Source organism: Sphaerodactylus townsendi, linkage group LG04, assembly GCF_021028975.2.
Source record: "Sphaerodactylus townsendi isolate TG3544 linkage group LG04, MPM_Stown_v2.3, whole genome shotgun sequence".
NCBI lineage: Eukaryota > Metazoa > Chordata > Lepidosauria > Squamata > Sphaerodactylidae > Sphaerodactylus > Sphaerodactylus townsendi.
This window is the reverse complement of record NC_059428.1, coordinates 40,242,167-40,256,407: the sequence shown is the minus strand read 5'-3', so window position 1 is coordinate 40,256,407 and position 14,241 is coordinate 40,242,167. Positions and strand designations below refer to the sequence as shown.

General features: G+C 41.9%; 1 protein-coding gene across 1 annotated transcript in view; it reads right to left on the bottom strand.

Annotated features, from left to right (window-relative positions):
- Window positions 1–8,897: 8,897 nt before the first annotated feature.
- NME7 (NME/NM23 family member 7) overlaps window positions 8,898–14,241 on the bottom strand; it is a 68,487-nt gene continuing 63,143 nt past the window's right edge. The window contains exons 8-11 of the mRNA XM_048494047.1: window positions 12,564–12,628; window positions 12,089–12,157; window positions 10,467–10,568; window positions 8,898–8,918 (exon numbers count right to left, since the gene is read on the bottom strand). Of these exons, the coding sequence (XP_048350004.1) occupies window positions 8,898–8,918; window positions 10,467–10,568; window positions 12,089–12,157; window positions 12,564–12,628 (257 nt within the window). The remainder of the gene's footprint in view (window positions 8,919–10,466; window positions 10,569–12,088; window positions 12,158–12,563; window positions 12,629–14,241) is intronic.

Below are 14,241 nucleotides of genomic sequence, written 5' to 3'. Positions count from 1 at the left end.
AATTGTGTGAAATCCTTTGACCTAAGATATTGGAGAGATTCTGCCCATTAGAGAATACTGACTTTGATAGGCCAGTGGTCTGACTCAGTATGAGACAGTTTCATGTGTTCATAAGTGTATGGGGGGGCTCTGGCCACATGCCTTTTTAAACTCATCTGGCAAACTTGGAGACTGCCAGAAGAATCTTCTTGCGGTGTAACCTGTCCCAGGCTATAATTGTTGGAAGGACCACTCAAGTCCATATGCCCGGTATTTAAAAGGAAAAAATACTGGCTTTCCATAGATATACCTGTAAGTTTTCTCCAGTGGGGCAAATAAAAGCAAATACAATTATCAAACTCCATCCCTAATTCCTTGTTTCCAATCTGACTTGCCCTCTCCCCGTCTTCTCAATTGCTGTTTTCTAGGGAAAAAATAGAATCACTGATTCTATTTGGAATCCACAAATCCCAATAACTTACCCCACCAAGAGATGCCCGCTATTCATAGCCCATCAAAAGCTGTGGCAAACAAATAGGCCTTTTAAAACCTCATAAATAAATATCTGCAATGAGGAGGGGATACCCTCACGTCTTCAGGGAGCCTGTTGCACCTATTTGCACATGAAGGAGCAAGCCTTTGTGGGAATCAGTTATGACTCTATCAGCGCATGACTCTACAAAGTGAGGGATTCAAGGAGTCCAATCCAGATAGGAGGCATGACTCCACAGAGGAAACAGCAGAGGGCTGCCCTGATGTATTTGCCCCCTCTGTAACATCAGGAGCAGCCTTGCTGGCGCAAATGTGCCAGCAGCTGGCCACCCCTCTGCTCTGCAGCACTGAAAACCGGAAACCCAGGACACTAGGGAGCTGCACTGGCATTCTCAGTATACAATGCCAGGGCATTTCCAACAATAGTTGGCTTCCACAAGGATTCCAGCCCAGGAACACCAGCTCCCAGACTCTCTGACTTATGCTGCACAAAAGCCATTCAAGTCAATGGGGCAATGCAAGAGGCAGGAGGGATTTCAAGTTTCCCTTCCTGTTACACTGCCCAAAAGCCCCTTCACCCACCCACTGCACAGATCAAGACTGTAACGTTACTATTCCTAAAGCAGCCCTTTCTTTCCTATGCTTGTTCAACACTGTGCTAATTTGAACAAAGTAATAAAAAACAGAAAAGAAAGAAAATCTAATATTGTTTATCACTTCCTTTAGAAATACCATATTGGGTTAGTCAGTGATGTTTGTGATACTGCAAGGAAATAAACTGATCAAAATTCTGCTCAGGTTGCCCTGCAGTAGGAATAAAAGTCATGCTGAACAGACCAGTGAGCAAGTTAAATTATTCATCTCCCAAACATTCATTAAACCACCCACATTCTACATATGGTCTGTAGGGGGGGGGGGGGTGTTCCTTTTTTAAAAACAGTTTTTGGTTAACTAATAGTTCATAAGACAATGAGGCAGAAGCCAAACATCTTTGCAGCTGCTCTGGCTACTGATAGCAATTGCAAAAGGTCTTTAAAAAGAAATATTTATCCAGGCACAGAATACAATTTATACATTTGGCTTTTTAAAAGATACCTTAGAATCAGCTCCAGTAGAAATACGGAAGCAAGTTCCTTTCCCCTAAATATATGAGATTACCCAGGATTCCAGTAGCTAAAATGGCACAAAGTCCAAAAAAATCAATAGCCCAGTTGGGTATGTGCACCTTTAACACTGGGTATGTGGGTAGCCACCTTTAACATTATAGGTATAATCTATTTTACCATGGAGGCTCCACCCCTAATGTGTTATGGAAGTAACTTGTCTAAGCCACAACTAGGCAATGTTTTGACCTGAATCCAAAAACCCCACTACTTGTAAAGAGGATGGTGCGCCAGCCAACCAAAGTTGAGAGAAGAGCCAAGAACTGCACTTCACCAGATACAGTGGGAAGAAATGGCGTCCCTGAGGTGCCTTGGTCCCTTGCACAGAGATCTGGCCCTGCAGTTCAAGCAAAATGGTCTTGCATGCTGCTATCAAGAGGCTACACTGAAGGTTTAAGACATTTTAAGAAAGCATCCAGCATTCAAGCATTATTTACATGACGGTAAACAAAACTGTGATAGTGTATAGAAACCAAAACATCAGAGGGAGAATACTGAGACACAGTCATGGTTTTGTTTTAAACTCCATACTAGATCTTAGCTGTTCTTTCATTGCACGTCAAGATTTGTTTCAGTAACATTTACATAGGCAGTTTCTGCACGTGCAGGCTTGCGGGCTTGCATCGGCATGATTGATGCCGATGAAAGCCCTAGGACCATTTGAACGAAAGGCCCCACAGGCTGCGCGGCTGGCGGAGCATGCTCCGCACAGCCACACAACCCCCCGAACAGCGACCTACCTTTTCCCTGCCTTTTGTCGCTCTCAGGAGGGAAAGGGACACGCCCCCTGGCCAGAGCGACGGCTGGAAGGAAAAGGTAGGCAGCTGTTCAGGAGCGTCACAGGAATAAGCCGGCTTCCACCCGCTGCCGTTTGCTCGGCAACGGGTGGCAACCAGCGTATTCCCAAAAACTCACCCCTCAAGCGAGTTTCAGAAGCGGCAGCTTCACGCCACTGCAGGGGAGCCAGGACGGCGCTACTGCAATGCAGCAGCGCCTCCTTTGAGAACAGTGCCCCAGGGACCAGTTTTTTCCCATCCCTGGAGCACTGTTGTTTCCCCGGGCGAAAACCACCACAGAGTAAGTTCAATACTTTGTTTTCACGAAGGGAGGGGTTTTGCCTGAATCTGACTTCCATGTATCCCCATACTCGAGCACTGGTACAAAAAGCTTGAGGTAACTTAACCAGTACCGTAACACCCTTTTTGGATGTGTTCACAGAATAACATGGGGTAAAACAGTGCAGACCTTTCGTTAAACAAATCCTCAGAACCCCTTGATTGTTCAGAGCAGGTCTTCACAGTTGCTCCTACTCCTTGTAAGAAATTACTCCTTATAAGAAATTACTCCTATTAAGACATTACAAAAGAAATGTATATGAGCAGAAGAATTTCCAAGAAGCCAGTCTGGTACTCCACCACTAAACTGGAAGTACAGGAAGCAATACTTGTAAGAAAGAGAAAGCTCTGGAAGAGATCTGTAATCCAGCAGCAACTAAAAAGAGTACCTTGCTGTGATAAGGTAGAGGACAGAGGAATACTTAGAGCTCAGGCTGTTTCTGCACAGCCAAGGGAGAGAGCCTGCATCGGCATTGATCATGCCGATGCAGGCTCTGGGGCCGTTCGCACAAACGGCCCCTGGGATGCGCAGCTGTTGCAGCAGGCTCCACACAGCTGCGTATTCCCCTCCCCGGCCCCAAACACCTCCTTACCTCCTGCTGGCAGCCATTGCTCTGCTGTCGCTCTGAGGAGGCCAGAGGACACGCCTCCATGGCCAGAGCGACGGCTGCTGCTACAGAAGCGAGGGGGCGTGTCTCCTGGCCTCCTCAGAGCGACAGCAGAGCGACGGCTGCCAGCAGGAGGTAAGGAGGTGTTTGGGGCCGGGGAGGGGAATACGCCAGCTTCCACCCACTGCCATTCGCTTGGCAGCGGATGGAAGCCGGCGTTTGCAGGAAAATTCGCTCCCCAAGTGAGTTTTGAAAACACCGTTTGGGCGGGCACAGAGCGCTGCTGCATCGATTTGGCAGCGGCGCCTGTGCTAAGGGTCCCCGGTGTTTTATCCGGCTGAAGCTGTTGCTTTCAGCCCGTGCAGAAACCGCCGCAGTTACACTTTACAAACTTTACCACTTCTCCACAGGAATTTGCAGCTATACTGTAGAACCTGGTTTCTGGGGGCAACCTGTGGGTAAGCATACAGAAGGGCCCAATTCAGATCAGAATTGCTGTGTAGGAAAAGAAGGAATTCCTGCGCCTCCTCTTGTGTGCCGGTTTTGGCAGCTCAAATAGCCCAGTGATCATGGGTGGAAGCATTTTTTTTCACTGTGAGGAGCCAGCACATGCTTACGTATACTGGCTCACGACAAAGAAAATGGGGAGCCAGCACATGGGAGCATTTAGTGCATGTGCTGACTCTGCACACAGCAAATAACTCTCCCTTCCCCACACCTCCCAGGCTGTCGCAGCCACAGAAAACATCACAGGGAAAAGGCAAGAACCCAGCAGTTCTGATCTGAATTGGGCCCTGCTGTGCAATTACTTAGGAGCTGCCACCAAGAACTAGCCGCTACAGTACAGTCACAAATCCCTGTGATGAATTTGTGTAGTTTGTAACATCTTGTTAGGTCTGTCATGATAACCAAACAAGAGGACAAGGTAGTCAGCAAGACAGCTGACTTGAAGGCAGGATGGAAGCCAGTGAGGCAAAAATTGTGGTGTCTTACTGCAGGGGCTGCATGTATTCCACAAACGCAGAAAAAGAATGGAAAGTGTTATGGGGGGGGGGAACCTAAAAATTCCAACTTATTTTTTAAAGCTAGCTTTTGTGATTCTTACTGCTACCATGCTATCTCTGCAAGTATACAGGCAATATCTGGTGAAAACTCCACAGCCACAGTTTTCTGCAGCAACATATGGGACACTAGAATCAGATGACCCTAAATAACATTTAAACGATTCAATCATGTCGTTTCCACTGGAGACATCCACAGACAGCATGACATGCTAATTGCAACCTCTTATTGATCTGTTTTCTACTGTAGCAAATAATGGTGTGAGATTGAATGAACATCTTTTTTTCCTTCTCTTTGCTTGACTTCGTGCTGTGTCAAGAGTCGGTCAATACCACATAATGATTTGCAGTCATAAACAACAGACACAACACTGAACTGTCCCCCACTTTATTAATCTGTTTCACTGCAACAGTCAAAAGACTTAAACCATATATTATATGATGCAATACATTTTGTTAGTCTTTTAAGGTGCCAGTGGTTTTGTTTTATTCTGCTGCTACAGTCTAGCACAACCATCTGAACAGTTAACTCTTTGTTACATAGAGAACTCCACACTTAATTCAACAGAAAACGTGTTTGAGTTTCTGTGAGTATATCTTTAAAGACTGTCCTGTTTCTTTAAAAAATGTTTTTAAACAATGCTACATGCATTGTGCAGCAATTAGAAAATGTAGCATTTATATGGAGCGATAAAGTAGGAAGATATGCGTCATATTATCTTAGTGAGCCTTACAACAACCTTGAACAGAAAGTCAACACTTTCCCAGTACTGCAGATGGAAAAGGGGAAGGTGGGGGCTTAGGATTGCACAGTAATTTTCGCAACTGTAGGGAGTATTTTAAATAAATAAATAGATTTATCTGTATGTTCAAATTGAATAAGCATATACAGGCTGTTTTTCTGCCAAAATCTATGTGCTTCTGATCTCCATTTTACTAGATTATTCTTTACTGCCCTTGCTTGACCTTATTTATTTATTATATTTGATATCTGCCCTTCCCAGTCAAAGTTGGGCTCAGGGCGGCTTCCACAATTATTCCACACCCTGTGCACTCTTCTTCTGTTGTACTGTACTTTCACAAGTGAAGCAGCTCTGCTAAGTCATAGGATTGCTGTGATTGGACAACACTGCTCAGAGCTCCGCGGAGAGATTCTAATGTAATAAAGTGTGCTAATAGAATAATAGTCCTCATCTTTGTCCTGCTCCAGAAAAATTTAATTTATGTTGCCCTGAAGAGTTAGTTTTCAAATGGGGAATAGAGGAGAGAGAATTTAAGATTATAGTCTAAGTTGGGCCACGGATTTAGTGTTTTCTCAGTAACCCCCACCCATGACTACTGCAGGCTGGGGAACCAATCATGTTGTGGTGACCCCCAACCATAAAATTATTTGTGTCTTGGTTCCTAAGACCATCAGAAATATGTGTTTTCCGATGGTCCTAGGTGACCCCTGTGAAAGGATCATTCGACCCCCAAAGTGGTCGCGACCCACAGGTTGAGAACCGCTGACTTAGAGGAACCTGCCAAAGAGCAAAAGGGTAGTAATAAATATAATTTGATAGTTATGAAGAAATTTCTTCTAATATATTATTCTCATTTTACTCTCCATAGTATTTTATTTTATTTATTTATTTATACTTTGGGCTTCTAGACCGCCCCATCCCCGAGGGGCTCTGGGCGGTGTACAGCAGATAATAAATACAATTTTAAAACATCATAAATAGGCTAAAACTTATAAAAGCAGCGAAAACTAGCTAAACATTAGCATTTAAATGTAAAATAAATATAGGCATAGGTGTAGGTGGCGCCCGGTGCCTAATATTAAATTTTACTTTTCTAATCTCATTTTACTCTCCATTGTTTACATATTTTGAAAAACAAAATAGCAATAATAATTGCAGCCTCTTTGTATCATTCTTACGTCTGGTTAACATCGTCAGGATCAATTTACTGCTGTTCAACATATCAACTGAATGACATGTTGGGACTTTTCATTCATAGCTGGTTATATGTAGTGACCATCACCACAGTTCATGGAAGAGAGGCTGACAATCTCTCCCCATCCCACTTCTGAATAGCCTGGATTTTCCAGATATTAAAATACAATCTAAGTATGTGCTACAGAAGACATCTTGCGTATGCTGCTGCTTCCACAGTTCTCCCTGCCTCCGCTGATTCAGGGAATGAGAAATGATGTTAAGACCCATCAAGTCGCCATGTCAGCAGTAAGAGCAAGAAAAAAGAGCAAAGGAAATAACGACATGTGGAAACGTAACTCACAAAAAAATCTTTACAGAGGAACAGCAGCTCAGGATGAACCATAATGTAGTCAAGTGCCTTAGTAGGTAAAGTCAAGCATAGTTTTCACACTGATTTTGGGGTAAACCAAATATTCAGTTGACGGAGAGATCAGGACAAAATAGCGTGCATTAGTTTGAACAGCATTTCAGTGATGTGGAGTATAGGTTCTCATGGAAAAGGGCTGTGGCAAATGTTGTGGCTGCACAATCACTCATGCATGCTCATGGGAGTAACACTTGGTGCCCCATTAGCAGCAAATCCCACTTGGTGCCCCATTAGCAGCAAATCAGAATATTCTTCCAATGCAGGCTTCCACAGATGGCATCTAACACTGAATTCACAAGTGACATTTTGAAAAATAGGATAGTCAAACAGCTTGAGGTAATTGTCACAATTTACTCTTTTGGGATACCCAAGACCACGTAAATACATCTTATCATGCAATTACTGTAAACTATTAGAACTGTATAACGCAATTTTAAGGCTGTACATAATTATGCCAACTGCAGGGCTTCTATCAGTCAGCAGCTTTATTACTTCAAATTCAGATGTAGGATGAATACTCGAATTGCAAAAGTACACAATTAAAAACAAGTATAGGAAATATATGCTATTTCAATTGGTGTTAGTTTTGATATGCATAATAACATTGCTTGAAGATGTAAATTGTATGCATAGTTATCATATGCATATCATCTACATCTTTAGGCAATTTTATGCACATCAAAACTAATACTATTTGAAATACCATCTCTCTTATAACTTGTTTTTACATGTTTTAACATCTCTCTTATAACTTGTTACTACAATTCAGAAACTAACAGTGCAATCCAGAGCAGAGATGGACGGTGCCGGTGCCGCTTGAGTGTCGCTCTGCCCATTCCACAGGGTCTTCCCTCAGAAAAAAGGTTTTAAAAACCCAAAACAAAATTTCCAACTTCCCCATAGGGGAGAATATAGATATATCATGAAAATTGCAGCTTGTCTCCACTGGCAGCTCTGCTGACATAAGGGGCCAAGAGGGGTCTGGAGGCCAACTAAGGTTGGCCCCAAACCAGAATGCCACTGTAGCTGGGGGTGCCATTGCAAGCACTGGCACAAGGATAGGCATCACAGGGTGTCACAGAACCCAGACATCAGCGGATTTGCCCCTCTGCTGGAGTAAGTGCCCCAGAGAGGGCATTTACATCAGCGGAAGCTGGTGTCACATTCGGAAGGGGATTGGCCCCTCCACCCCTGGATTGTGCTGCAAAGCTAAAGTTTGAGTCTCTCTACTGCTGGATCAATAGAAACAACTCTAGCAATGTCTCAGAATTCTTTTCAGCACTTTAATTGTTTTGGACTGAAAGTCTGCAATACAAGTTAACAGACAGGGCATAAATGAAAACATTTTATTGAACAAGACCATACTGATTTAAACAATTCCATTTTAGAAGCTCCATTAACATCCATTTACCAGGACATGGTAAAGCAAATGGAATGAAGTCTATGTCTCAAACCTGAGGCTCTGATTTAGGATGCACTAAAGAGGTGCTGGAGCTGGAACTGTTTCTCATGATAGGTGTAAAATGAAGAAAGTATTATTTACTCTGTAGTTCCAATCTGTTCAGAAGGATAAATTATTACCATTAGTCCATACTACAAAGGACACATATTATATATCATATATTAAAAAAAAGTTTCTCACAGGCTATAATAAGGTAGGTGTATGGATGAACAACTCAAGAGGAAGTGGCCTCTAAAAACACAGCTAACACTTAATGACTTCACTTGAATGATTACTGGAAGTTGAGTTCCATCAACCACAGGAGCTCTTATCAGCTATCCAAATCACATGGCTTATTAGCCTTCATTACCCCTCAAGTACTGTCTTGAGTTTATTTTCAGTCAGTTAACCCTTCTCTATGTCTAATTTTGGTTAATAAGCACCATAAGATGTTAAAATTAAAGTACGAGGAGAAGAAGAAAGGAGCATAATTACTACTCGCATACTGCATATAGCACCTGATCTAGAGTCACATGCTCTCTTATCTAGTAGTTTCGTAAATACACTGAATATAAAACCTGAGTTTTTCAGGACACCATGGAATTCCCAAGGAGATATCAACCCCATTTTACACTCTGGAACAGAATTGTTATGCTTGCTATGCTTGGAAAGGTCTAGGAATTCAAGAGTGCCTAGGTCAGGGCTCCCCAATCCTATTGAGAATATGGGCATAAGATTTTTATTTATGGCTGTAAACTGCCCTGAGTTCTGTAAGAATGAAAGGCAGCTAATAAATGTTTTACATAAATAAAATAATTCAAATTAACAGTCGCTCTAGAGTTACACATATGCTATCCTGTTCTTAGAATGAGAATATATCATCCTGTATACCCAAAATGAATTATCCAGAAATGGAAGGCTGATGATACAACATTAAAATGAGCAGTGAACTGAAGAAGCACAGATAAATTTGCTCGTTCTTCCCTGAAATGTATGAAGATAAAAATACTTTCTAGTCTGTTTATTTCAGAACTAAATGACCTGCATTCAATTAACTCAGTATCTAAGCATATTTGTAAAGTATCCCTTGGGAGGGGAAACAAGGATGATTTGGCTGGTTTTCCTTCAGATACTAAAACTTGAGCAGAGACAGAGCAATTCCTTGGGTATGAGTCAAAGTGCAACCTGGGTCCCACAATCATTAACTTGGCAGACCCAGCACTACCCAAACTTGGCAGTTTTGTAGTTGTTTCTATCATTTGAAATCTTTTTCCTTTTATAAGCTGCTTTTGATTCATCCAATAAGAAAAGCCACATAAAAGTGTACAATTAATGTAACAAAAATCTATCACTAGCAGAAACAGAGAGGAAGAATGGAAGGAGGTCTAATTACCACACTTTAACAGTGTTGACTGGAGTGCTGACTGAAGCCTACCCTTGAAAGGTATCAGTTGGTCACAGTCATCAATGCATTCATTACATAATGATTAAACTACTGTAATATATGCTGTGTGGGGAAGCCTGCTACCAGCAAATGTCAATTATGGGAACGACAGCTCACCAGTTTTCAGAGAACTCCAATGGCAGCCATTTTGTCTCTAGGCACAATTTAAAGTGCTGGTTATGATTTATAAAGTGTAGGATATCTAAAGTACTATCTTCTTTTACAGGAACCTTCTCATTGGTAAAACTACTTCCTTCATCTGCCTTTGATTCTCTCTTTACTGAGGCAATCTGTACTGATAAAGCAGTAGGAAAAGAACACAACAAAACAACTAAGTTTTCAGCCCGCTATTTTACAGTTGCACCAAGTTACCAATGGATTTTTTTAAAAATTGCTGTCAAGTCACATATGACTTATGGCAATCCCTGGTGGGGTACTCAAAGCAAGAGATGTTCAGAGATGATTTGCCACTGCCTGCCTCAGTGTCACTTCTTGGTGGTTTCCCATCCAAATACTTGCCAAGGCCAACCCTGTTTAGCTTCTGAGATCTGACAAGATCAAGCTAGCCTGGGCTATCCAGGTTAGAGCACCAACAGAATAATCAGTGGGTATGTTTCCAAAAAGCTTTTGGATGCCATACACCTCCAAACCCAGCTTATATAAGTTGAAGAGGAAATTTATCCTTTATCTTCACAATAGGAAAGTGATACAATAATAAACATTGGGTCTTGCTGGACTGATAATAATCCTGCTAGTATCGAAGTTATCATGTTTTAAATGTTAATAATAATATGACCTTCACAAGTAAGTGACTTACAGGATCAGAAGGTCCACAGAAATCTCTGAAGGCTTTTGAAGGATCCATCTGTCTAATTTCCAAAGCTATACAAGGTCCTGAGCAGAGTTCCACCACCATCTCCTATAAAAGTGGGAAAACATATTTTAAAAGGGAGTAACACTGATTTTTTTAAAAGTCTTGCATTTTAACCAAATGGAAGTCATGATTTCAAAGGCAATTCTAGAAATTTCAGTAGGAAGTTTCCTAACAGAATAAGTATCATATATTTCCTTTCATAACCTATGAGGATGATCTGGAACCAAAGCTTTGCTCTGTGTAGCCTCATTATATAAAGCAAAGTAGCCAAGTACCACTCAGGGTTTTCTATCTATAGTGGTGCTGTCTTTCTGTCCCACCACACAGAAGCTTTCCTAGAACTAAGGCTGTTTCTGCACGGCCGTAAGGGCGCCTCCACGCCGGCAAGAATTCCGCCGGCGTGGAGGCGGAGGCCGTTCGCATGCAACCTTCCCACTCACCTTGTCCTCGCTGATTAGCCTGCTGGCGTCGGGAGGACAGCGTGGAGTGGGGAGCTTATTGACTTGGCCAGCAGGCCGATGACTCCGGAACAAGGTGAGTCCGGACCCGAGGGAAGGGAAACAGCGTGTTCCCGGTGGTGCTGTTTGCACCGCGCCGCCAGGAACACGCTGTTGAAGGAAAAACAACCCTTTAAAGGGTTGTTTTTCAGGGCGGCTTGACGCCGCCCTGGGGGAGAGGGAGCAGAGTCAGGCCTGTGCGAATGGCTCCCTGGGGGCGGCGTATTTCCCGTCCCCAGGGCGCCATTTACAGGCCGTGCGGAAACGGCCACAGTTTGTACTCCTTTAGTTGTCAGGCAAAGAAGCGTTTATTTTCTTGTGTCTTAAGTTCAGGATTCTCCAATGTGGAACCATGGCTACCATGAGTATTTGTTATTGTTAACAGCCATTACTCTTTAAAATTATTTTTAAATTGCATACTCAATTTGACAATTCTGCTTTTATTCTTTTGTTAAAGGTAAAGGCAGCCCCCTGTGCCCATAGGGTGACATCACCTCACAACGCTGATCAGGCACACTTTGTATATGGAATGGTTTGCCACTTCCTTCCCCAGTAGTCTACACTTTACCTCCATCAAGCTAGGTATTCATTTTACCAACCTCAGAAGGATGGGAGGTTGAGTCATCGTTGAGCTGGTTACCTTCTTCTACATAAAACCAACTTCTGTTGGGATAAAACTCAGGTTGTGAGCAGAGCCTTGAAGTACTACAGCTTACCACTCTGTGCCATGGGGCTCCTGTCATCTTATTACTGTTTCTATTTTTTACTCTCAGTTTTTCTTAGGTTTTTATTACATTTTATACATTTAACGCTTTAGTTAATCTTGTAAGATGCTTCAGGCACTTTATAGAGCCGTGGTGGCAAACCTTTGGCACGCCAGATGTTATAGACTACAATTCCCATCAGCCCCTGCTAGCATGGCCAGTTGGTAGGGGCTGATGGGAATTGTAGTCCATAACATCTGGAGTGGCAAAGGTTCACCACCACTCTTATAGAGAGTTACAAACATTTTCAATAAATAAATACCACCATTTAAAAAAAAATAGTTTTGACATCTTATTTACTTACAGAATATTCAGCAACAACACCTTTATAAATCGCATAGAATTCTTCTGCATTTGCACGGTCCATGTAAAACTGAACGTAAAACAAAATGGAAAGGCAATGTCATTCTGCTATGGAGAGAAACAAGAAATAACACCTCCCGGCTTTATTGTTACTATTTTCTAAACTTACACAACCTGAGAGAGTTTCATATTATTTCTAAATTAATTTCTTGCAAGCTACTAGGAGTGTGTAGATCACCAACAAAAATCTGATGAAAACAAGGAATTAGGAAGCAAGAGTTTATTCGCTACCAGTTTTCAGACTATAATATTCAATTCCATATCATAATTAAGAGGAGTGTGTGTGAGCTGAACAGCATATATATGCTGTGAGGGATGGGTGATAACATGACAGATGCCCTAAGTGCACCAGAGATGTCAAAAAATGATCCACCAGGCCTAGGGCTGAGCAAAGCAACAATATCCAAAACACTTACCATCTGCAAGGCCGAGATTTCAAATCCTACATCCATTATTGCTTTTATAATCTTCCCAGTCAGTCCTGCAAAATAAAATAAAAAAGTTAGCACTTTTAAAAGTGGAATGGAATACAAAAACTTGGGCCTCGCACATGTTTTCATATACATTTAAACATATTATTTATTCTATTTATCTAATGTGACTTGAACATTTTCCCAAGAGAATATACAGCACAGATGGGGTAACTGAAGGCAAGATAAATGTGAAAGTTTTCCAAAACCAGAACTCCACTCTCTAGCGTAAATGCTGATGAACTCTTACTACAAAATATGAATCTCGTTAAAAAGCCACTTTTCTCCTAAATTCCATTCATTTTTTCACTATTAATGCTAAAATCCTTTACACGTAAAAGAAACCCAAATTTTGCAAGCCACCCTCACCACTTACGGAGCTATTCCTCAAGGATTAGATTATGAAGTCACTCTTTTCCCATAACATTCCCCCCTGAATCTAATGTTTGAAATGATACACTACTTGAACCTTTTTTGGAAGGGGGGGGGGAGGGGAAATACATAAAAAGTAAAGGTAGTCTCTGTGCAAACACTGGGTCACTACTGACCAATGGGGTGATGTTGCATCACAAAGTTTCGTAGGCAGACTATGTTTACAGGGTGGTTTGCCACTGTCCTCTCCAGTCATTTACACTTTACCCTCAGCAAGTTGGGTACTCATTTTACCAACTGTGAAAGGATGGAAGGTTGAGTCAATCTTGAGCAGGCTACCTGAAATGGACTTCCATTTTTATTATTCTTATTCTTTTTATTATTAAATTTGTTTAATATTACAGCTGCCAGTTCTTCAGCTGGCTGTTGGCCTCTCATTACAATTTGAGCCTCACCCAGAGGCTTACAATTTGAGCCTCACCCAGAGGCTTAGGATCTGAGCCCTTCGGGGGAGGGCGGTTTATTATAATAATAATAATAATAATAATAATAATAATAATAATAATAATAATAATAATAATAATAATAATAATAATAATAATAATAATAATAATAATAATAATGTATCAGCATAGTATTCATGCAGATCCGAACAGGGCTGCCTTCTGATTCTGACAGATGTAGATTTTATTGATTTGCAGATGTTCCAAGTGCCTCACTACTACTACTACTACTACTACTACTACTACTACTACTACTACTACTACTATATTAAATTTATATCTTGTCCTCTCCAACCAAAGCCAGCTTCAGGGTAGCGCACAAACATTTTAAAACGATTTTACTAATACATAAGATATAACTATCATTGAAACTCAGGATGGCACCAAAATTTAGCCTATTAAAACCCACCTAGCCCAAACAAACAGAAATGATTGCCCAACTATTCGGCATGGACAACGTCGCGAGAGGGCGACACTAAATAATAATGTGTTGTAGGGAGGCCAGAAGATAATATTGGGACACACAAGTGGTCTCAACCCAAGGCCTGGTGAAAAATCTCTGTCTTACAGACACTGCAGAATTGCATAAGATCCCGCAGCGTCAGCTGACAGAGAGTTCTACCAGGCAGGTCCCAGGGCAAAAAAAGTCCTGGCTTTGGTCAAGGCCAATCGCACATCCTTGGAGCCAGGGACCACCAGAAGATTTTTGTGGTAGGACTGGAATGTCCTCTGTGGGCAATATTGAGTGA